Raw genomic sequence first — 24,371 nt, forward strand, 5'->3', positions numbered from 1 at the left:
GTGGCACAGAGCTCCCCTTTTCCCCACAGAAACACAGGCCCCAGCTCCAACCCGCAGCACTGCCTCAAACGGCTGCCAATCGAACTCAGCTCTCCCTCCTCAAGGAGAAAGAGCCTACAAAAAACATTATTTGATTCCTTCGGTGGCATGGAACAGAACCCCCCAATTGAATGTGTTTGTCCAACCAGACCCAGACAGAAGCCTTCGATGTAAAAGAAAGCTGCCAGCAAGCTGGGTGTTTCCCCCTGACCTCACCAAAGAGGGGGTTTCTGTTGTTCATTTCTCTTAGGGTTAATTTTCCTTAGGCTAGAGAGACCGGGGAGAGAGAATTGGAGGTTCCTCCATCCGGTTCGGAATATTTAGAGCAATATTAAGGCACGCTCCACAAGCTAAAGGCCAAAGGTCGGACCAATGCGCGCACACAGTAAAAAGTCCAAAATATCCCCGCCCCGCCCCCGAGCCCCCAAAAAAGGATTCAATTCAGCTTTCGTTCTCAATTTATTAAAGAAAAGTCAACTTCTAGGTTTCTTTAAAAAAAACGGGGTCAGAATATCACAGTTTTCACATACTGTGTAGGTGGGCACACCGCTGAAATACCCTCTTACCCCTCTCAGCAGGGGTTGGGATCCTGGCACCAGAATAAAGTTTCCCTTTCTTATTCAAATGGACCTCCTGTTTTATCTGACAAATTCCGTCTTCCATTTTACTTAAGACACATTGACACAAAATTCTGCACGCCGCTCCCCGCGACAACCCCATGGCTGGAGCCCCCCAAACTCCTGAGGGGGTCCCTATTCCAACTTCCCTGCTGGCAGCTTTTAACTCCAAAGATGCAGTTATTGAGTGCAACGTGACACCGAGATTTGTGAGCGCCAAGTCGGCATGACAGGTGAGATAGATTCCTACAAATCTTCCCTCTTCACCCCAGTCTTGGCCCTCTGAGCACTTTGGAAAGGATCTGGCATCAGAGGAGGAAGCCAGCTGGACAGAAGGAAGAGAGCACCAATTCCATTTTTGTTTCTTCCCAAGATCGGATTGGATCATGAAGTTCAGTGACTTGAATTCACACATGAAACCACACTCCAAAACACAAAATGGTCTCCTAAAGTGGGGTATTGACAAGCAGGCTACAGCAGAGACGCCAAGGAGACCCAGAACAAAGAGGGAAAGAAATGCTGAGTCTAGGTCAAGGAAGGTTTCAAGGTACTTGAAAGAAAGGCCTGGGAAAGTTTCACCATACCGTACCAATCAATGACCCATTAGTGAAATGGGGATTTGTGTTTCTAATATAATGCCTCTCAGTCCCTCCCCACCTTAAAGTAGGGCAGGAAAAAAAAAGGTGGGGGGGAGGGGGGGCGGGGAAGGGGGGTGGGGAGAGGGGGGCAGAAACTGTCTTTGAAAAGTCTAAGGCTCCCAACTTTTTCCTCTAGTGATCACTGAGCTCGTTCACAAGTATGGTTGGTGCAATTTAGTCCTCAGACCCTCTTGGCTTTGTAAATGGTTGTGCTGGCCCTGCTGTTCTGTTTCACGGGGAATTTTTGGATGGAATCCCCTGGAAAACAAGAATAGAAAAAAACACATTCAGTAAAATTGATTTTGCTCGGAGCCGGTGGCCTCCGGCCCACCGTTCTCCTCTCCTGTCCCCGTTTCATTCCAGACCATCATCAATATCGCATCAGTCCCCAAAGGAGAGCCAGCATTCAGAGCGCAGAGGCAAGCCTACTGCTAACAAAGGGAGTTCCGGAGTGAAGAGACCGCTTTATGTCCAGAAATCCTAGGGGCTCAAACGCCTCGAAACTTCTGGACAGCGGGAAAAACCCCATCACAAGCTTGCTGCCCGGGGTTTTCCTTTCCTTGTTCAGGTTCCATCCTCCAGAGGCTCACTAGCAGCCCGTTGGGCTGGTCGAGGACTATCTCTGAGGTTCGGCTCACCAACCAGCCAAAGGAAAAATGCGATCCGTTCCGGCAAGGTAACTCCATCGCCCAGACCGTGCGCCCGGAAAGCCGAGTGCTTCTCAGCCTCTCTCTTTGGAGCGAACCGCCACTCCGTGCGGTAGGAGGCGGGAACAGCTAATCGATCCAGAATGGAGGACTACAATGGCCCTTTGACCTCTCGTTTCAGAGAGCCTGCAAACTGTAACGGAAAGCCTCTCTTTCGCATTCAAGACCCAACTTATCGAAAGCAAACACGGAGGCGGCCCTTATCCTCCCCAGTAAACACCACGGTGAGATTGCACCAAAAGGGCCGGGGGCACTGGTTGAAAGGTACTGCCCTACCGCAGCACTGGAATAGGAGAAAAGGCCTGGTTTGCCACCTTCTTTCTCTTGGTTTGAAAAGGAGAGCCTTAGGATGGATGTAACTTGCATCCACACTCTGGGGGAGGCTGGGTCTCAGAGGGGGAGAAAGGAAGGGCCACCGCCACTTGGCACCCAAAAGCACCAGGGCTGTCATGGGCATCAGTGAACGATCCAAGGACGACCGGTGAGCTCGAGGCGGACGCCTACAAAAAAGGTCGCGTGTGGAATTCAACAAGAACCTTCCTGGGAAAACCAAATCCCTGCTCCGGAGCGCACACTGAAACCTGGCTCGGCCATCTCCTTAATTGCATCTGCTTCTCTGATCCAGGGGCACACGCTTCCCAGGCCCACAAAAGGTGAGGAAAAACACACTTGGGGTACACAAAGAGGATCGCTCTATTACCTGGACTATACATTCTCCATTTCTTGATCTTGGTCCTGCTCTTCCTCCTCCTCCTCTTCCTCGTCCTCCTCCTCCTCTTCTCCACCACCATCTTTCTCTGCTGGAGCGTCCCCATCCCTTGCTATCTCTTCCACATGAGCAAGCATGTCAGCCATCAGCGCTTCCTCCAGTCTCTTCCTCACTTGCTGCACCAGTTCTTCCTGTTTCCTGACCAATCAATGGGTAAGCAGACATTATTTGCCAGAGTTGAAAACTCAGGGCCAGATTGCAACCACTCCATTTAGCTCATGCACATTTGATTCTTTTATGACACACTCAAAAAACCGGGGCAGCTGTCACTTTGGTCAAGGTGATGAACTCTGCACTTCACTCAAGAAAGCCCCGGGATGTTCACGGAGTTTTTGCTTCTCGTCGTTTGGCCTAACTGAAAACGTCACAGGCCCTGACATTCGGGGGGTGCCCCCGAGTCTCACCTTTATGGAGTACCCCGAGTGCAGCCAAATGCAGGCTCAAAACTCATAATTTCCTCAAAAGCCCTCGTCTTGGCACATGGAGGAGGTGGCTACCCGAAGCATCATGGCAGACTTTCCTCCAAAAAAAATACGGAGGCCCCTCCCCACTCCCAGGAAAATACGGAAGTGTTTAGACAACAGACCTAGGTGGACATATTCTCATCCGTGAGGCATTAATTCGGCAAGCAGCCAAATCAGATAAGTAAGCCAGAACTATCCCCAGACTTAAAAGCTTAACCTGAGATATCCAAACAGCCCTGCAGTTGGTTTCAGAATAGGTTATGAGCTGTTTTCATCAGCCTAGTACAATTGTTACTAGTCAGGCCTACTTATCAAGCAATGGTATTTATTGAGCACTTACTGTATGCAGAGCACTGTAACTGAATTCAGGTAATCTGGCTCATTTGCCCTAAATCATCTTTTCCCCAATCCCCTTTCATTTTCTACAGATATAAAATGGAGCCATGGCGGGAGGTAGGGGGTTGCGGGGGGACCCACACATCTGAAAGAAGAGGAAATGCCAAAAACAAGGAGAACGAGGAGTCTTCCATCTTACACTGAGGTCTGCCCCTATTTCTACTGCCACAACGTCTTGGGGGAGCAAAGGACAGAGGGAGAGAGAAGGGAACCCCCATTGGCAGCCCCTGCTCCCATCCCCAAGAATTCAAATCTCACCTCTTCCCTACCCCTCCGGCAATGTATACTGTCCCAGAGTGGGATAAGAATTCCCAAGGTGGGGAAGGAGGGAGGAAGGTAGAGTGAGAAGCACTGGCAGGGTGCTCCACTTCTCCAGGGGTCTGTTTGCCACCACAGAAGCTGCAATAAGGTAGGAAACTCAAGTACACTCTGCCAGGGGGGGGAAAGAAAAAAAAAGACACTTGCACTGACCGGGAACTCTTCTGTCTAGACCAGGCAACAGCACCAACGGCTCAAACCACCGAAGCAGGCGAACAAAGGAGAGTGGGCCTGCCTTTTGGGTCTCAGGAGCAGCACCCGGAAGGTGGCAGGGGCAGACCAAAATGGCTGCAGAAACAGTGCAGCGGCTGACATGAGAATCGACATCCCATTTATGGCCAGAAGCTGGCAGGCCCTCATGCCGGAGGAGTTGATACCCAGTCGATTCTTTGATCGCCTTCTAACTTCCTCGCCTCTCTTGGCGAGGCGGAGCCGTGAATGCTTGAGGCCAAGGCAGCATAGGAGGGTGGCCCTCCTGCCACAGGATCCGGATTTAACAGGCGCTCCGGCGGAGCACGGTCCGGGGTCACGTCTGGAGCCCAGCCTGAGGTGCTGTGAAAGAGCGAGCAAGGCAGAAGAGGGAATCCGAAATGCCTGGGGCCAGCTGGTGGTGCCACAACAGCTGGAAGATCTGGGGACACAGGAAGTCAGCGTGGACAGAAACAAGCCACGCTCCTCCTGATGGCACACCTGACGGCAATAGCTCTAGGCATACATGTCCTTCCCCGGCTCATTTTTTCTACTAGCCTCCGGCAGAGCGGAAAGGAATAACAGAACGGGAGGCGGGCCAAGGCATTCAAAGGTGCCCGGCTGTCTGGATAAGACCGGGTGTTGTGTGCCGGCGGGGCGGGGGCCAAGCAAGGAATCTCCAACTGAGCCCCTGCTGCGTAAGGCCGTCGCCTTCAAGCCCCAGGAAGGCTAGTGACCGCGGGAGCTGTTGCTGTGGCTTCGGCTATGCCGTGGACGAGGAATCACGAGGAATGCAGAAATCGGCTCCTCCGGCCACCGCTCCCTATTGACTTGGGTTTTTATTTGGGGTACTGCGCATTTGAGCTGGTCTCACATGCCGGTTTCATGTTCTACTGTTTCACTGATCCCGATGCCTCTGCCTCCAGTCCTCCCCGAGACCTTTATTGCGAGCCCTTCAGGGGACAGGGTCTGGGTCCAATTCCCCCTTGAATAACCTTTCCCAACGCGTAGCACATTGCTCTTCTGTTCACAGTAAGCGCTTAATAAATAGTATTATTACTACTACTGCCGCGGGAGCACCAAGACTCCGGAACGGTGTGGACGAAGGGCACACCACACCACAGATACACGGACTGGGTTAAAGGAGCAGGAGCAGCAGCAGCAGCGTGGGCTGCCTTGCCCCCAGGCCACCCCGCGTGGCCCCGGCCCAAAGCCAGACCGGCCTGCCGACGGCGTTGACGGTGGCCACCTGGCACGCGTGGCCCGGAACCCGCAGCCCCTGACGCATCCTGCTCCATGGCAATCCCCACGCTAGCGAGGGGCAGCCCAGCCCAGCCCAGCAAAAGAAAACGTGCCTGCTCAGGCACGGCCGCACTTGGCCTTTCACCAGGGCCCGTTCCCGACCGTTCCGCCTTACTTCCACCTCGCTACTGGTAAAGTAAGCAAACTCTACGCGTTGGTGCGTTACGGGGTCGACCGCCTAGAAAGGAAAACCGAAGTATTCGGGTACCTGATGTCTTCGTCTGTCACCATAAAGGCTTTACAGAGTGGCTGTGACGTGTTGAGCCACACACCAGGGTTCTTTTCCACAGCTGCAGAAAGTTGTCCGGTGATGGGCATAGTGCTTGTGTGTAAAGCACTAGCAATGGCAGAAAGGAGGGTTTCATCTGTGCAACCCGGCCCAACCCCTACCGAGTCCCCAAAAAAACAGGGGGGGGGGAGGGGGGAGGAGGAAAAAACACACACACCGATTAGTCACCGACAGGCTCGTCATCCACCGATTTTGGTGCCGCTAGAATGACAAATGGCTTACGGCTATTTTAAAAAATCGACAACTTCTACACTGCAGCCCCAGATAACCTCCGATATGATTTTCAACCAAAATAAAAACAGCTCAGAAACCCGACGTAACCACAGTTACGCAAGGTACTCTGAAACTGGTGTGATCAAGAAGTTAAGGAGTCTCTCTCAATCAGCAGGCCATACGTAAATGAAATCTTAGCCTATTTAAGGTTCCGACATTACTCACTCAAGGGGATTATGCTGATTTCACAGCTCAGGAGCAATTGAAATTCAAAGCAGACAACCCTTGGCTTTAGGGGAGCCGGCTTTCCAGGAAAGAACCAGATGAAACTTGCTTCACCTTAGGGTCAGTTCGGCTTCATCATCTGCAGTAATCGCTGTTCCATTTTTAAATATCAGTCTGAACTCAATAGAGGCCCAAAACAAGCTCCTTCGATCAGGTGTGATCCATACCTGTCCTGGCCAAGTATGAACTTCCCCCAGCGTCAAACTTTAAACAGGGCTAAATGCAATCAGAAAACCCAGTGTCTTGACCTACTAATTACCTTGCAAGCCCTTTGGAAGATCCATTGTTTTCACAAGCTCTTCTGCAATGTCGAAGGCATTCAGTCCACTTAGTTTCTTCTCCCAAAAGAGCTACCGGACAAAACAGCTAAATGAATTTAGTCACGCGAACAATCCAGGTGAGACTTAACCACAACTCCCTACGCGGCCCAAATGCTATGGAGGAGAAGGAAACCGGAAGGTCCTGGGGAAGGAGTGGGCAGAACGTGACCATCAGCGGGTTGATCCAACGGAGAGGCTGCAACAATTCTTTTCCACCAGGAATCTTTATTGTCCAAGAAAAAAAGTTCTGGGTTTTTTTTTTTTCCATGAGTAATGAAGAAAAGTTCCCACACCCGACTGACAGCCCCCTAAAGTAAAGGGTGGAGCTGGAAAAGAATCGAAGTTTTGATGGATTTCTTTTGTTTTGCTTCTAGAACTACTCCCAGCCGGTTCCCAGTCCAGTTTTATTACAGGCAGCTCTGGAAGCCCAGCCCCAAATTTACCAAAGCACCTGTTATCAGGGAGGGGCCCGCACACAAGAAATAAGAAGGGGAAGGAAAGCAGTGGGAAGGGGACTTTCAAGCACCTGGGGCACCTAGCTAATTGTCAGTGCTATGAATGGGCCCAGGGTTTTGCTGTTCTGCCCTGTTCCCCACAAGCCACCACCCTTCCCCTGAAATGCTATTCCTAATATTCCTTCTTAAGAGAGGAAGGAATTCGGGGCTCTCAGACATTAACCTTGGCAGCAGCCCCCAAATTTAAAGGCACAATGGTACCTGATCACCCCTGGAGTCGGAGCCCGCTACTCTATAATTTCATCTACTACTCCAGCCACACAACCCACCCGCAGCACCACACCCGTTTTAGAGAATTTGCTATTTTTCATCTCACAGAGATCACCTCACACGCTTCTGTCCAAACGTTTTCCATCTCATTTGTCTAAATTCCAAATTGAGGCCCTTAAACTTCACCACTATGGATAGAGAAAGAACACCCCTATTTAATAATGAGGGCATTTATTAAGCGCTTACCCTGCGCAAAACACCGTTCTAAGCGCTGGGGAGGTAACAAGGTAATCAGGTTGTCCCACGGCGGGGGCTCACAGTCTTAATCCCCATTTTACAGATGAGGTAACTGAGGCACAGAGAAGTTAAGTGACTTGCCCAAAGTCACACGGCTGACAATTGGCGGAGCCGGGATTTGAACCCACAACCTCCACAGCCCGGGCTCTTCCCACTGAGCCACACTGCTTCTCTACTTCCCCTCCAAAGCGGCTCCCCATTTAGAACAACCTGAGGTACTGGAAAAGCAAGCCGGGTTTCAGATTACAAAGGGAAGAGCCAAGTTTAGCCTTTGGAGATGACAAAAAAACACCCCAAAACAAATACACACACAAACAACCCACAACACAATCCGCCCTCCCACAACGCCCCCGCCCCCACCAAAAAAACCCCCAGAGGAATGAAAACTCCCAAACCTGCCAATTCTTGGTTAATGCAATTCCCCAGACTGGGTGACAATTTCGCATAAAAAAATTAAAATGTGAACCCCAACAGATGCTAGCTCCGACGGCAACAGACACCTCATTCTGGTGGAAGTCGGCAGAGATGGTTCAAGCTAGGATTTAGGATGAAGCCATAACCTAGCAAGCATGTGCAGTTAACATCTATCCATTCATTCTCAATTGTCTGGCACATCATCATCATCAATCGTATTTATTGAGCGCTTACTATGTGCAGAGCACTGTACTAAGCGCTTGGGAAGTACAAATTGGCAACATATAGAGACAGTCCTGCAGGACAGAGGGAGACTCCACGCTCCATCTACACCAAAACCCCTAGGATTTTAGGTTTCCAGCCAACCATCTGAAATTTACAGATTGACATTCAAAACCGAGACAGATCTGCAGCTGCCAACGGGAAGCAGTACACCGGACGTTCAGTTCCCTACTGTGTGCGCGCATGGACCTTCCACTCCTCTAAATGGCTCTCAATACAAATATGCCTCTTTGGCCAAACAGCCAACCACATCACATGGGGAAGGGAAATGGCACTGAGGGCCCACGACTCTCACCTGGCGAGGCTGATCCACGGCTTTTTGGGGATCACTCTTCACTTTATTGCTAGGATGATTAGTAATCTTGGTGACCGGCTGTTTAAAGATGGAAGCTGTCTGTCTGACAGGGAGTGCGGTGTTCAAATCAGGCTTGCCCTAAAAAAAAAAGAAGAAGAAAATGGAAATGGAATCATACTTCACACCCCAGTATTGACCAGCAACGGAATCCCCCTGCCCCAGTTAGCCGGGATGGCCCCGGCTCTTTTGGAGCCATGACCCATACGTGGCTTGGTGGCAAGAGCACGGACAGTCAGAGGTCGTGGGTTCTAATCCCAGCTCTGCCACCCATCAGCTGTGTGACTCTGGGCAAATCACTTGACTTCTCTGGGCCTCAGTTACCTCATCTGTAAATGGGGATAAAGACTATAAGCCCCACGTGGGACAACCTGATGACCTTGTATCTACCCCAGTGCTTAGAACAGTGCTTGGCACATAGTAAGCGCTTAACAAATACCATCATCATCATATTCTACAGGAAATCCAGTAGTCAGCATGTCCATCTGAATGAAGGCTAGCATTTCAGACTTTTTAAATTTCTTTTTTTGGGGGGTGGGGGGTACTTGTTAAATGCTTACTATGGGCCAAGCACCAAGTGCTGGTGTAGATCCAAGACAATCAAATAGGACTCAGTCGCTTTCCCACATAGGGCTCACAGTCTAAGTGTAAGAATCCCCATTTCACTGATGAGGAAACTGAGGCTCAGAGCAGTGAAGTGACTGGTCCACGGTCACACAGCAGGCAAGTGGCAGAGCTGGAATAAGAACCCCAGTCTTCTGATTCCCAGACCGGAGCTCTTCCTGCCATACCACACGGCTTCCCATTTTCAGCCCCCGGCCCCCGACCCTGCTACCACCTTCGGGGGCTTCGGTGAAGTCTCCAGAATTCAGACAAGCTGGCAGCAAAATAAGCTGTCAGAAACCCCTGCTGTCACCTGGCCAACCAGAAAGCACTCATGAGGACCGAGTTTCACAGCAAAAAAACCTTCTCTGCATCAACTCAACCTAATTCTTGAACCTTGCCTCCCACCGGGCTGAAATCTGACAGAGCAACAGCGCCCAATCCTCCGAAAGTTAGCTGGCTCAATATGTTGGCCGATATCTTACTGGAGCAGGGAGGAAAACAATTCTATGAATTTTCTTTGAACTTGCTGTGCAGTTACGAAAAGTCGAGAGTAACAAGTGATTCCCATTTGGCTCAGGGGCGAAAATCCTAGCACAGCCCCACTCTTCGGAAAGAAGGGGCACCTGATTTTTGTTCACCCCAGGGCCAGCGAGGTCCAACGCTGGTTTAGGAGGGCACAGGAAGAGAAGAACCATGAGGCACCCCCGACCTAACCCAAAGCATAGTCTTCTTTTCCGTGGCTTGGCCCAGGCTCACGCAAGGACCCTGAACAGCAAAGAACTCGGGAAACAAGGGAGGAACTGGATGGCCAAACAACTGCTGAGGTGGAGAGGGACTAGGAAAGTAAAAGGAGCAGAATCTAGAGCAAGAGATAGGAAATGCACAGTTCACATTTCAGAGTAATTACAGCGGGATAACTGGTCCTCTTGCAACATTAATAGCCGTTAATGATAGCGTTATATACAATGCTATAATAATAACACCCACCCAGCCAGTAGAGCCCCGTATGGCTTAACGCTCATCCCCATTTCAGGCCTTCTCGGGGCCAGGGGGAAGAGGACCCGAGACCCCCTGCAAGTCCAACATCTGGGGAAACGCTACATTTGCAACCGCCCTCACGGCCCAGATCCTGCTGGAAGTTAGATCAGGGCCGGCTGGAGGTTGAAGCCGCTAATGGGATTCCAATGCCAAAGCGTACGAGAGCCTGTGGTATAGGAAACTAATACTTCCGGGCTGTCCCTTTTAACTTCGAAGAGCCTTCTAATATACAGATCAGGTGAGGAAATTTTGTTTTTCCTTCCTTTAGGTTTGGATCCAATTTTACGTGAAGTGGAAATTCAAATGAAATCCGTGTTAGCCTGAGTAATAATAATAATAATGGCATTTATTAAGCGCTTACTATGTGCAAAGCACCATTTTAAGCGCTGGGGAGGTTACAAGGAGATCAGGTTGTCCCACGGGGGGGGGGGGGGGGGGGGGGGGGGCTTACTGTCTTAATCCCCATTTTACAGATGAGGGAACTGAGGCACAGAGAAGTTAAGTGACTTGCCCAAAGTCACACAGCTGATAAGTGGCAGAGCCGGGATTAGAACCAGTGACCTCTGAATCCCAAGCCCGGGCTCTTTCCACTGAGCCACGCTGCTTCGCAAGGAGAACGAGACAGACCAGGTTTGAACTCCAGCATGAAAAAATTCAGATTAATTACTGTATTTGTTAAGCGCTTACTAGGCATCAAACACCATTCTGGAAGCAGTCCTTGTCCCACATGGGACCCCCAGTCTAAGTAGGAGGGATAACAGGCACTGAATCCCCATTTGACAGTTGAGGAAACTGAGGCACAAAGCAGTTAAGTGACTCACCCAGGGTCCCAGGGCAGGCATGTGGCAGAGCGGGGATTAGAACCTAAGTTCTCTGATTCCTAGGCCCGTGCTCTTTCCAGTAGGCCACGCTGCTCCTCGATAGGTAGGAGGAGGAGCTTTTGAACAATAAGGATGGCAAAACCTTGGAATATTTTTTTTCCAGGAAATCTAAAACTCAGAGAGACTCTCATCTACCGGAGAGAATTTAGGTGGAGTCCGGCCTAAGGGATGGTCCGACTCCCTTCCCCTCCAACTAGTCCCTAACATCTAGTTTTTAAATCTGTACGACATATCAGAACGCTGCGCTATACTGTTTCTACGCAATCCTTAAGAACGAGAGGAATGACAACCCAACCCGGTCCGGGTTTTGAATGGATTCCTTTATCCACTTTGAGAGTTGAGGGTGACTCTTGTCAACCCAAAACTATTTGAAAATGAATCACTGCAACCCAAACGGCAGTGAGAGCAATGCTCGAATGAATGTTCAATCACTGATGATAAAAGAAAGAGTAAAATTAAAAACACATCCACCTCCAACACTTCTCAAAGGAATGAGAGTCTTGCCAACTGTCCAGGCCCAATTCCAACTTTGGCAATCGCTTTCTGTTGACCCAACTAATTCCCTAAAGTTTCCATCACTTTGTATATGCCTTATTTGATCGGTACTACACTTCCATCCTAGGAGAGGACTACACAGTAGTGGTGAATGCAAACTGTAGACAGAGGAGAGGAAGTACAATGCTCGAGGCTGCTGTAAATATAAACTTCACTGTAGAATGGAAGAGCGTAACGAGCAATAATGTCATCAGAAACCGCCGGCAGCCCACATACGGCTGTCGTTCCCTCGTTGTTCATTCATTCATTCATTCATTCAATCGTATTTATTGAACACTTACTGTGTGCAGAGCACTGTACTGAGCGCTTGGGAAGTGCAAGTTGGCAACATATAGAGACGGTCCCTACCCAACAGCGGGCTCACAGTCTAGAAGGGGGAGACGGACAACAAAACATATTAATAAAATCAATAGAAGGAGCAGTGTGGCCCAGTGGAAAGAGCTCAGGCCTCGGAGCCAGAGGACCAGGGCTCTAATTCCAGTTCTGCCGATTGTCTGCTGTGCGTGTGAAACCTCGGGCCAGTCACTTTGCTTTCCTACGTCTCCGTTACCTCATCTGTAAAATGGGAATTAAATTCGACTCCTTCCCACTTAGACTGTGAGCACCATGTGGGGACAGGGACCGTGTCCGTCATTCATTCAGTCATATTTATTGTGTGCTTAACGCTTGGGAGAGTACAATACAATAAACAGAAACATTCCCTGCCCACAATGAGCTTACCAACTTAGTGATGGCATTTATTAAGCGCTTACTATGTGCAAAGCACTGTTCTAAGCGCTGGGGAGGCTACAATGTGATCAGGTGGTCCCACGGGGGGCTCACAGTCAATCCCCATTTTACAGACGAGGTAACTGAGGCACTTGCCCAAAGTCACACAACTTGATGATCTTGTATCTACCTCAGTGTTTAGTACAGCACTTGGCACACAGTAATAGTCTGACAAATCAGCGAGGCCTAACGGGTACAGCACGGGCCTGGGACTCAGGACCTGGGTTCTAACGACGGCTCCGCCACTTGTCCTGTGTGACCTTGGGCAGGTCACTTCACTCCTCCGTGCCTCAGTTACCTCATCTGTAAAGTGGGGATTAAGACCGTGAGCCCCCCCACCCCACCCCAAATGTCATCTTTAGAAACTTGCACGGACTCTTTCAGGCTACAAGGATACTACGTAAGAACTTGAAGCGGCAACTTAGCAAAAAAGACACTGGTAAACTTAAAAGATTTAGAGGAGCTTCATTTTCAACCCTGTGCCATCCAGTGGCTCCGCTGCCAGCCTGCCCTTGCCTGAGCCAGGCGGGGAGACTGAAGCAGCAGAAGCTGCCCGCCCTCTCCCCCAAATAGAGATCTCCGGGCAGGCTTTGGCCGGGGCGACCGCTCGGCTCTGGACAGACCTGCCTGAGCAACGAGGAGCCCGAAAACAACTCCAATGCAGCGTTCTGGACCTCCTACGGTGTGTTTAGCGTCATCCTCGGGGCTTTACGCAGTCGGTCACCTCCCGGGCGCCCATCGCCAGCTTCCCAACCCCGGCTTTGAGACCCGAGGGCCACGGTCCACGGTCCGGTTCATCCTTCGGCATACTCTTTCCCTGCTCTTTAGTACTGCACTTGGCACCGAGTGCAGCAAATACCAGAAAACCGAAACAAAACTAGGTAGCTTGGGCCCTGGGAAAATTCTGGTTCAGCATGTGCTACTTTGCTTTCCCTTTTTCCCTGCCCACAAAGAACTTACTTGTCTCCTGCTTCTTTGTAGCTGCTCAAGTGCTAGGCCGAGTGTAGTGTACCCAGTCCAGTGGGCACTCAAATACCATTATGACAAGCACTGCCGATTTGCTTTTTAGCAAAGGATGGATTTAATAAACCAAAAATATATTTAAAGGAGAACGTGCTGCATCAGGGGCATAAACAATGGGATGCCAGGCAGGCCTGGGTCCTTTACAATAGCTTTGGTCCTCCATTTCTAAAATGGGAAAAGTCTCCTCCTGTGCAGTCTCACATTTCCTCCTGCCTCCAGGACATGTCTACTTGGACAGCCCACTGACCCCTCAGACTTCACACGTCCAAAACAGACCTCTTCATCGTTCCACCCCAAACCCTGTCCTCCTCCAGATGTTTCCATCACTGTAGACGCCACCACCATCCTCCCTGTCTCTCAAGTCCGTAACCTGGGCATTGTCCTCGACTCATCTCACTCATTCAACCCGCATATTCAGTCCATCACCAAGTCCTGTTGGCTCTACCTTCACAGCCTCTCTAAAAACCACCCTTTCCTCTCCATCCAAACTGCTACCGCCCTGATTCATTCAATCGTATGTACCGAGCGCTCACTGTGTGCAGGGCACTGTACGAAGCTCTTGGAAGGTACAATTGAGCAATAGCTCCAAGCACTCATTCTATCCCACCTGGATTACTGCATCAGCCTCCCTGCCTCCTGTCCCTCCCACTTCCAGTCTTTACTTTGCTCTGCTGCCTGGATCATTTTTCTGCAAAATCCTTCAGTCCACATCTCCCCACTCCTCAAGCGCCTCCAGCTGTTGCCCATCCGCCGCCGTGTCCAACAGAAACTCCTTACCACTGGCTTTAAAGCACTCAATCAGCTTGCCCCCATCTCTACTGCCTCACTACAACCCACCTGCACTCTTCTAATGCCAAACTACTCACCGTACCTCCACCTCATTTGTCTCGCCATCGGCCCCTTGCCCACATCCTGCCCCTAGCCAGGAACTCCCTCCCCGCTTCATATCTGCCAGACCACCGCTCTCTCTGCCTTCGAAGCCTTATTAAAATCACATCTCCTCCAAGAGACTTTCCCTTACTAAGCCCTCATCTCCCCTATTCGCCCTCTCTCCTGCATTACTCACACGCTCAGATCCGTACCCTTGAAGCGCCTGATATTTGGCCCACCCCAGCCCCATAGCACAGAAGTACATATCCTTTGACTCCCTGTAATTTATTTTAATGTCTGTCTCCCCCTTTAGACTGTAAGCTCTTTGTGGGCAGGGACAGTATCTACCAACTCTACTGTACTAACCCACGTGCTTAGCACAGTACTCTGCACACAGGTAGCCCTCAATAAATACCACTGCGTTTGACTGATTGATTCTCCCCCACCTAATAATAATAATAATGTTGGCATTTGTTAAGCGCTTACTATGTGCAAAGCACTGTTCTAAGCACTGGGGGGGGTACAAGGTGATCAGGTTGTCCCACATGGGGCTCAGTCTTCATCCCCATTTTACAAATGAGGTAACTGAGGTTCAGAGAAGTTAAGTGACTTGCCCAAGGTCACACAGCACACATGTGGCAGAGCAGGGATTTGAACCCATGACCTCTGACTCCAAAGCCCATGCTTTTTCCACTGAGCCACGCTGCTTCTCTACCTCACAGGGATCACACAAAGACGGGTAAATAATAATAATAATGATGGCATTTATTAAGTGCTTACTATGTGCAGAGCACTGTTCTAAGCGCTGGGGAGGTTACAAGGCCATCAGGTTGTCCCACAGGGGGCTCACAGTCTTAATCCCCATTTTCCAGATGAGGTAACTGAGGCACAGAGAAGTGAAGTGACTTGCCCAAAGTCACACAGCTGACAGTTGGCAGAGCTGGGATTTGAACCCACGACCTCTGACTCCAAAGCCCGGGCTCTTTCCACTGAGCCACGCTGCTTCTCGTACAAAGCACTTTTGCGCTCTGATGAACGAGAATGCTCCAAAAAGACCAAAGTATCATTATTCCCTTTACTGGGTCTGAAGCAACCTGAGCTCAGTGCAGTGTGAAAAACAGGCAACATCCCTCTACGCCCAGAGACGTGCCTTAAAGCAACATCCTGGCATGCTGTGTTTTAAAATGAAAATGCCATCCATTCTAATAAAGCCCGCGCCCAACAAGTTTTATAGTCCTAGACAGATGTACAAAGTATCAAAACCCATACTGCTGCTGGCACGTGCCTAGCCACACCGAAGATGGGAATGATGGATTGGAAACTGAGGCCAGGAATAAAAGGTAGCAGCTTCGAAGCGTGCGGGGTGAGATTCTTCCGGGGCAACTCTGCTGATCCCCAACAGCCAACGAAGCCAAAAGCCCAGGCTACTTGGATTGTTAGGTAGGGGCTGTCTCCATCTGTTGCTGAATTGTACTTTCCAAACGCTCAGCACAGTGCTCTGCACACGGTAAGCGTTCAATAAAGACGACTGAATGAATGGATGAAGTACCATGCTGGGCAAACAGACAAACGCCCTTTCGTTTGAGGCGGAAAAGAGCAGAGCAGGAAAAAGAAAAGAAGTCCTTGCCTTTCCAAAGCCAACGACGGCCCTGTTGCCGTGCATCTGCTTGAACCTCTTCCACCCGGGTGACATAAGGGCGGACCGTTACCCCCATTTAGCACAGAAGGAAGGACAATCAGTCAATCGGCCAATCGTATCTATCGAGTGCTTACTGGATGGTCAAACTTTCAGCGGAAAACAGAGATGACTGCTACAGAGATTGAAGGAGTCGATCACACAGGGCCGGCAAAAATGGAAAATGAATTGAGCGTTCCAAGTGACCCAGGAGAGAGACGCGTGAGGAGTGAGAAACCAGGGTGGAGGCGGTAACACATCTCAAATCTCTTCACCGACAGGGCAAGATCCATCTCATAAATACTACAGAGAGACTGCACAAAAGCCGGGCTGCGAAGGGAAGTGGACAGATGAGTCGAGACAATCGGCCAAGTTGGGCAACCAGATGACCGAGGGCCGTGCTGCCTTACTTTCCATAGCCTTCCGCTCTACTGTTTCCCCCGATCTGTAATTTCTTTTCACGTCCGTCTCCCCCCGTAGACTGTAAGCTCCTGGTGGGCAGAGATCGTGTCCGCCAACTCTGCCGTACTATGCTTCCCGAACTGCACACAGTTTGGGCTCAATAAATACCACTGACTGACGGGGCTGAGGGGGACAGGTGGGGAAATGAGGCCAAACGGAGAAGACTCCGCACAAGCGCAGCCTGCCCGCCGGCCACGGTACGAAACCAAGCCCACATAAGTCGCTAAGTCACGGGGCTTTGACACTTGACTACTATCGTAGGTCAGAAATGTCTTCTTTACGACAGTTACTTACAACCGAGTGGGGAGGCAATCGACAGGGAAATCCTTCAGCCTGTAGCTCAACCGTCGTCGAACTACACTGGCCGACTGAATTGTCTTTGGTATCCTATCCATGTACCTAGTCATCCAAAGAAGGAAACATAGGAAATGGGCTATGGTCTGAACAGCTGAAGAAAGAAAGTGGTTGAGGGAAGTGCTCACTTCTGAAAAATGGCAAGGGGAAAAGGGTTACCATTAAGACAACTTTGAGAAAGAAGGATATGCACCGCAAAGAGGGGAGAGTGGAGGGTGGTTAGCATTACTCACACAGGCCACTCTGGTGTTTCCGAAAACCAAGCTATCTAGTTGGGGGGCGGCGGGATTCGGGGCAGCAAACTGTGACCAGGGATTGCTTGGAGCAGGAGAGGTGAGCCAGAGGTGCAAGCTCCTGATGTACTTACAGGAGTTCCTGATGTCAACCAGGAATCGGATTAAGCGCTAACAGTGTACGGGGCACCGTACCAAGCGCTGGGAGGGAGAACAGACGTACGGGAATTAGACATGGTCCCCGTCCCTCGGAGGGCTCACAACCTAAGGGTCGATCAGTGCTATTTGTTGAGCGCTTCCCATGTGCGGAGCACTGTACTAAGCGCTTGGGAATGCATGGATAATAGAGTTGGGAGACACAATCCCTGCCAAGGAGCTACCGGTCTACGGTCCTCATCTTGTTTCGTAAGCTCCCTGAAGGCATGGATCGTGGCCACCAATTCTGTTGTATTATCCTCTCCCAAGCACTTAGTACAGTGCACTTGTCCATATTTTCCATTCCATTTATTTTGTTAACGACGTGCATCTAGCTTTATTTCTATTTATTCTGACGACTTGACACCCGTCCACATGTTTTGTTTGGTTGCCTGTCTCCCCCTTCTAGACTGTGAGCCCGTTGTTGGGTAGGGACCGTCTCTGTATGTTGCCAACTTGCACTTCCCAAGCGCTTAGTACAGTGCTCTGCAAACACTAAGCGCTCAATATGATTGAATGAATGAATGAATGCACACGGGGAAGTGCTCAATAAATACCACCGACTGATTACAACTCCATTACCCTTAGCAAGCAACACACCACTTGTGCACTATCGGTCACAACAATTTCTGGCCCCAGATGTCACTGTTTTCCCCTTGGGAAAACTTCAGAAGGAAAAAACAAACCAGTCAGGAAAATATGCTGGAAACCCTGGACCCGGAAATGCAAGCGCCAACCCCAGCTAGACTCCTGAGCCACAATCTGCCCGACAGACGAAGGCGAACCTGTGCCATTTGGTCCTTACTTTGGCTTGGTTTGAACAGTCGTAGCGCATCCTCTGTCTGTTCTTGTTCATTTTACTCATCAGCATTTTCCCTGTGCGAAAATCAAAAGTGTTCAGATCCATGGAGCTCCCCAGGTAGCGGGCTAGCTGAGGTTTGCTTCGGAACTTCTTCCCACTCGGGCTAAAATACAAAGAGAGAAAAGGTCAATTGATGGGGGGCTGGGGTTTGGGTGGGGGAGAGAAGGGGGAGGCTCCCGTTTGATCATTCGTGCGTTCTGTTTCTCCATCTCGGGCTCTCGTGGTGCTTGAACGAGAGTGATTCTACCAACGCTTCCAGGAAGAAGATATTCTGATTCGGTAAATCACTGGTTCTGTACCGCACGGGATATTACTTACAAAGTAAGGACGCCAGGCCTATGCTTGTCGGACGTACCTCAATTATCTCCAGAGGAGGGTAGAGAGTGAGGAGGAGAGAACCCAAGAGCAGTATCTTCCTGGACCCTTCTTACCAACTAAACCGCACCACGCCAACAGTGGATTCCAGGAAAAAAGCTCATTTCCCTGTTGCAGCTTTTGAGAATTCCACACAAGGGGGCAATGAACCATTTTCTCTTTACACAGGAAAGGACCCCGATTTAAATGTTTGCTTGGCGAGGGGGAGGCCGCAACAGCCAGACAGGTCTGTTCGTCATCTGACAAATGGCTTCGTTTCTACTCCCAAAATGAAAACCCATTCACCTGACTTGGTGTTTTTTTTTTTTTTTTTTTTACAAAGGCGTAAGTTTCCATTATTGGGCGAAACTGTTTAATCCTTAGACGTTCCATTGCTACATACTGTTTAGAGAGCAAAACAGCGGGAACTGTGAATACCGTGGCAAGATTCCAAAAATTCCATCGATCGACAGAGATCCCGATTTGTCTCTAGTAATTTAAGCGGCCCTAACCCTTTTTAACCGGAGGCACCCTAAATTCAAGCTTTGTCCTCACTGCTCTCCTCAAACAAGAGCCCTGGAGGGAGTCGTGGATTTAGCTGCGGACGCACACGGGGTTTTTTTTTTTTTTTAAGTGGCATCTGGTAAGCACCCACTGTGTGCCAAGCACTGGGGTGGATGAAAGCTAATCCCGTTGGACACAGTCCACGTCCCACAGGGAGCTCACAGTCTTACTCCCCATTTTACAGATGAGGTTACTGAGTCACAGAAAAGTGAAGTGATTTGCCCAAGGTCACCCAGCAGGCGAGTGGCGAAGCAGGACTTGGGACTCGGGTGATGACTCTCAGGCCTGTGTTCTTACCGCTAGGCCACACTGCTTCTCAACTTGGGGGACGAGTGGAAGAAAGATGGTGAGGGGAGAAATTGGGCCTTCCCCCAGTGGCACGAACCACCCCTTTCCCCCAAAGCCCCCTGAATGCCCACTGGTCAAAACTCCAGGGCCTGCAATTCTGATACACAACCAACCACCACTCCAGGGTACTATTCGATTCTTCAATGTGACACACTTTGAACATTTCAAATAGACTATTTCAAATAAACACGGACACAAAATTGTCAAGTGCTGATGGGCTCCATATAGTCTTTCAAAAATCATTTTTCAAAGACCCATACCAAAAGCAGTCATTTTCAAAGGACTACACACAAAATCAACAAATAAGAACCAATGAAAACTAGAGGAGACCTTTTTTTAATCCATTCTACACGCATGAGTTTAAGGATATTTTCAAATGTCTTTTAGCAAAAAACACATGATTCAATTTCGTCAACTATGAGTAAGACTTCTGACTCCATCGGTTTATGAGAATGAAAATTCAACTCCCCGGACCGTTGGCTGCCGTTTAAGCGGGGCAAATTCTTGAAAAATACCGAAATTTGCTATAAAGGATCAATATACGGGGACGTTATTTCAGAAGAGCTGATCGATTCCAACAGAGTATAAAGACCTTTATCCAACCGTCGTTATTGTTATTAAAGTGACATCTCCAAGAAGCCTCCTCTGATTAAGCCCTCTTTCCCCCTCTCCTTCTCCCTTCTGCACTTGGATCTGTACTCTTTGGGCCCTCAGAATTCACCCCAACCTCAGCCCCAAAGCACTTACGTACAGACCCCTAATTCATTTATATGAATGTCCGTCCCCCCCTTCCAGAACTGTAAGCTCCTTGCGGGCAGGGAACTTTTCTACCAACTCTGTTGTCTTGCACTCTCCCAAGCTCTTGGTACAGTGCTCGGCACACAGTAAGCACTCCGTAAATGCCACTGATTGATTTGAAAAGAAGCCTTTTCCTGATCTGAAAATAGTTCCCAATCACTTCTTCATTCTCTTCAGGAGACCCCTTCTGGATATTTGGGAGCCACTGAGTTAGATGGAGACATTTTACACTTAACTTCAGAGATTCCCCCTTCCCATGTCTCCCCAAGACACTACAAGAGACACCTCATATTTTCTCCTGGTAGGAGGCAGTATCAAAAACCTAACTGGATAACACCACCTCCCGGCCTTGAACCTCTCAGGTCTGACAGCGGGCTATATGACCGGTCTCCCATCTTGACAGGCCCAAGTTAAAACTAGCTGAACTCACGCACACGATTCGTTCACCACCTCAGGAGACTGAAAGGGCAGCATTTGGACGGGTCAACGACAACTCTGATCAAAGGAGGAAAGCTACTCTGTATCTGAAGATGTCTGATGCCAAGTGAAGCTTAATGGTGCCTGACTCTAATTTCACCTGAGAATCAGCGAAAACCGCTCTTTTGAAAAGCCCTTTGGCACCAACTTTGGAGCAATAACGCCGAGGATGGGTAGAGAACAGCGGGAACATACAACTCACACTGATGCTTCGGACCTTCCCCCGAAACCGTTCCTTGCTATTGAGGAAACAAAACTTAGACGGCCTTTCGTCTACAGTAGCGCCTTGCCAGCCTCCAAACCAGCAGAGGCTGCTGGCAAGTGGAACCGTCTCGCCCTGGGCACAGTCTGAGGGACCCCAGAGGCTCTGAGGGACACGGAAGGATAGTCAAGGCCACAAAACTACACCGCCCAGGGAACGGGAAAGGGTGAGGAGGAAGGAGGCTAGGGCATCATGAACTAATCTACACTGCCAGGACTTCAAAGATTGCGATGGTCTCTCCTACTAGCCTGACCCCGTGGCATCTGGTAGAGGCCCACACCCCTAGGCTTCCGCATTTCCTGAATGCCTACTCTGTGCCTCAGTTTCTTTAACTGTAAGAGGGCTGCCAGTTGCCACCTCCTAACTAATGCTACCGGTCCCTTGGCGTGTACGGGATCCAACAGGCACTCGGTAAAGACCAATAAATACTACCGCCACCACTACCCCTCTCACCTATGGAGCAGAAATTCCGCTCTGTAGGTTTTTGATCACAAGCAATGACAATCAATCTATACCAGGATAACACGGCAGAAGTGTTGAATTCCTTCGAAACTGTCAATATTTCAACCCGGAAAGTATAAGCTCAACCCACCGCTACGCAGGACGACCAGCTCAAGCAACCTGTCCGAAACAAGATTAACAGAAGTAACATCTTTCCTCCACCGTATTCGAAAATACACGCTCAATGCTTGATCCGGCCTTGGGTCTTTGCAATCTGGCTACTCCAATTCAAGGAATGAAAAGTGATTAATGAGTTAGCCATGCTTTGGTTGTCCCTCAAAAGGCCTTTTCATTCTTTGCCTCTGGTGGCTCAGCTTGACGTGTGCGTTGGGGGGGGGGGGGGGGGGATGATGGACGAACCTCTTTGGAAACAGAGTCTCAATTACCAGCGAGAACGTTTTTTTTGGAAAGACTGAAACAGATGTGTTAAAGACCAGAGGGCCAGCCAACTGCCAGGTGCTCGGTCTCAATGGGAAGCTAGTTCTTTGTTCCATTCTTTTTAGGTTCTAAGAGAAGGAGCGACTTCCCCCTCCCATTCCTTCCCAACGAAACTACGGACCCACCAGATTTCCTTTGAACTTGAAAAACAAAAAGGGAAAAAGGGTGGGGTGGGGGGGGTGGAAAGAGAAGTACCCGAACCAGCCCAGCCTTGCCTTCTTTCTATGCAACAACCAGAAAGAGTAACCTGGAGGAAAAAAAAATGTGACCGGAACTACCACCCCCATTTAAAAGCTTTCCAATGATTTAAGTTCATTCTAGAATCATCATCATCATCATCATCATCAATCGTATTTATTGAGCGCTTACTATGTGCAGAGCACTGTACTAAGCGCTTGGGAAGTACAAATTGGCAACATATAGAGACAGTCCCTACCCAACAGTGGGCTCACAGTCTAAAAGGGGGAGACAGAGAACCAAACCAAACACACTAACAAAATAAAACAGAATAGATATGTACAAATAAATCAAATAAATAAATAAATAAATAGAGTAAAAAAATATGTACAAACATATATACAGGTGCTGTAGGGAAGGGAGGGAGGTAAGATGGGGGGATGGAGAGGGGGACGAGGGGGAGAGGAAGGAAGGGGCTCGCCCGGCTTTACGTTAAAACCCTCTACTTTTCATTTCCAGCCCGCCCTCCGCTCTTTAAATCGGACGTTTATTTTGCATTCGCGACCATATGTGCCTCCGTTAGGACCCAGTAATGCAGTCAAGTTTCCTGCACTCCATACCCTAGGCTAAACAAAGGGACCTGGCTCGCTGCAGCTCTAAAAAGGAATGAAAGTTGTGGCCCGGTCGCTGCATTTTCGCCCCCCAATCTACGTGGTTAACTTGTACTTCCCAAGCGCCTAATACAGCGCTCTGCACACAGCAAGCGCTCAATAAATGCGACTGAATGAATGAATGTGGTTCGGCGGGCCACACAGCAGCCTGTTTGTCGATTTTGCCATATATACGGCATTTCTCTCGCACACTCGTACAGCCCAGCCCCTCAAACCCCGCACTCCAGGGGTGCATGGGGCTTTTTCGACCAAGGGGCTTCTCCCCCCCGCCCGTGCGAGTATGTTGCCAACCTGTGCTATCCCAAGCGCTTAGCACAGTGCTCCGCACACGCTCAACACGACTGAATGATTAAAAACGCATCGGTTCCCCGGCCCCGGCTGGCTGGGGGGCGCAGGCTGCGGGTGGAGGGGGCCGCAGCGGCGCAACAACGCTAGGGTGGGGGTCCCCCCGCCGCCCCCCCCCCCCAGCCCCGGCACATTCACCTAGAGTAACAGACATCACTGTTGCCGGCTGACAGCCCCGACTTTCTGGCCACTTCTTCCCTTTTCCAGCCCTGGGGGGGAGCTGAGCACTCCCACCTCTTCCGCTCCATCTCCGCCGTCCCCCGCGCCGCTGGGCCGCCTCGGTCGGCGATCGGCCGCCGCTCCTTCTCCGGGCCGAGGAGGAGGACGAGGAAAAGGAGGAGGAAAAGCAGGAGGAGGAGGAGAAGGAGCAGGAGCCGCCGCCGCTGCTGCCGAATCTACTTTCCGCGGCTGTTCCGCCGTCCCGGCCCCCGCCCTCCGCCCCCATCCGGGCGCGCGCCGGCTTTTCCGCCCTCGTGCCCTCCGCCCTCCTCCCCTCGTCGCTCGGCCGGGAAGGGGGCGGGGCCCGGGAGAGGCCGCGGCTCCCTCCCGCCTTCCCAGCCCGCCAGCCCGTCCGCGCGGGTGGGGTTGGGGGGGGGGCGGTGAGGCGGCCGCAGATCCCTCCGCCGCCGCGCCTCAGCCCGCGCAGTAACACTAGTTCCGCTGTCCCAAACACACTTTTTCCCCACCCGAAGGCCAAACGGGAGCGGGAGGGCAGTTCGGCGCACGCAACCCGGTTCCCCGATCCCTCCCGCTCAACTAGCCGGCCGAACGGCCGTTGCCCCGGAGGGGGGGGGGGGTGGCGGCTCGCTCAGCGGGCCGGTCCCCCGGGCCCCTTCTTACCCTTGGGCGGCGTAGTGCTTCCTTCCTCCCGGGAGGAGCCCCCGGAGGGTCCAGCCTTTGGGCATGGTCTCCCTCTTCCCGCTCGCACCCGGGCCCTTCCGCCGGCGCGGGGCCCCGCCACCACGAGCCACCTCAGGCATTTGGGCTCCTTTCGCCGCCTCCTCCTCTTCTTCTTCCTCCTCCGCCTCCTCCTCCTCTTTCCCCTCCTCCTCCTCGTCCTCGTCGTCGTCGTCTCGGGGCCCCCTGGGCCGCCCCCTGCTGGCCCGGGGGACTTACCCCTCCCTCGCCGGGAGCCTCCCCGACCCCTCCCTCAACCCCGGCCCTGCTTCGCCGTCGCTATTTGATTTATTATTTAATAATGGCATTGATTACTCTATTTATTTCTTCATTTTACTTGGACATATTTATTCTACTTATTGCATTTGGTTAATACGTTTGGTTTTGTCCTCTGTCTCCCC

The 24,371-nt window shown here is 50.7% G+C and overlaps 1 protein-coding gene across 3 annotated transcripts; it reads right to left on the reverse strand.

The window, feature by feature from the left end:
• Positions 1 to 1,364: 1,364 nt before the first annotated feature.
• MBD3 (methyl-CpG binding domain protein 3) lies at positions 1,365 to 24,085 on the reverse strand. 3 transcript variants are annotated; one of them, XM_038770791.1, is made up of 7 exons: positions 23,914 to 24,085; positions 18,082 to 18,241; positions 8,560 to 8,697; positions 6,486 to 6,576; positions 5,648 to 5,825; positions 2,702 to 2,908; positions 1,365 to 1,552 (listed from the first exon to the last, which is right to left on the reverse strand). In XM_038770791.1, the coding sequence occupies exons 1-6, from the start codon at positions 24,051 to 24,053 to the stop codon at positions 2,707 to 2,709; spliced, it is 909 nt and encodes a 302-aa protein (XP_038626719.1). In that variant the 5' UTR covers positions 24,054 to 24,085; the 3' UTR covers positions 1,365 to 1,552; positions 2,702 to 2,706. The 3 variants fall into 3 exon arrangements, with proteins under 3 accessions (XP_038626719.1, XP_038626721.1, XP_038626722.1); XM_038770793.1 differs by lacking the exon at positions 23,914 to 24,085 and adding an exon at positions 23,212 to 23,401; XM_038770794.1 differs by lacking the exon at positions 23,914 to 24,085 and adding an exon at positions 23,308 to 23,397.
• Between the last annotated feature and the right edge of the window lie 286 nt (positions 24,086 to 24,371).

The sequence above is a fragment of the Tachyglossus aculeatus genome, chromosome X2, assembly GCF_015852505.1.
Source record: "Tachyglossus aculeatus isolate mTacAcu1 chromosome X2, mTacAcu1.pri, whole genome shotgun sequence".
Classification (NCBI taxonomy): Eukaryota; Metazoa; Chordata; class Mammalia; order Monotremata; family Tachyglossidae; genus Tachyglossus; species Tachyglossus aculeatus.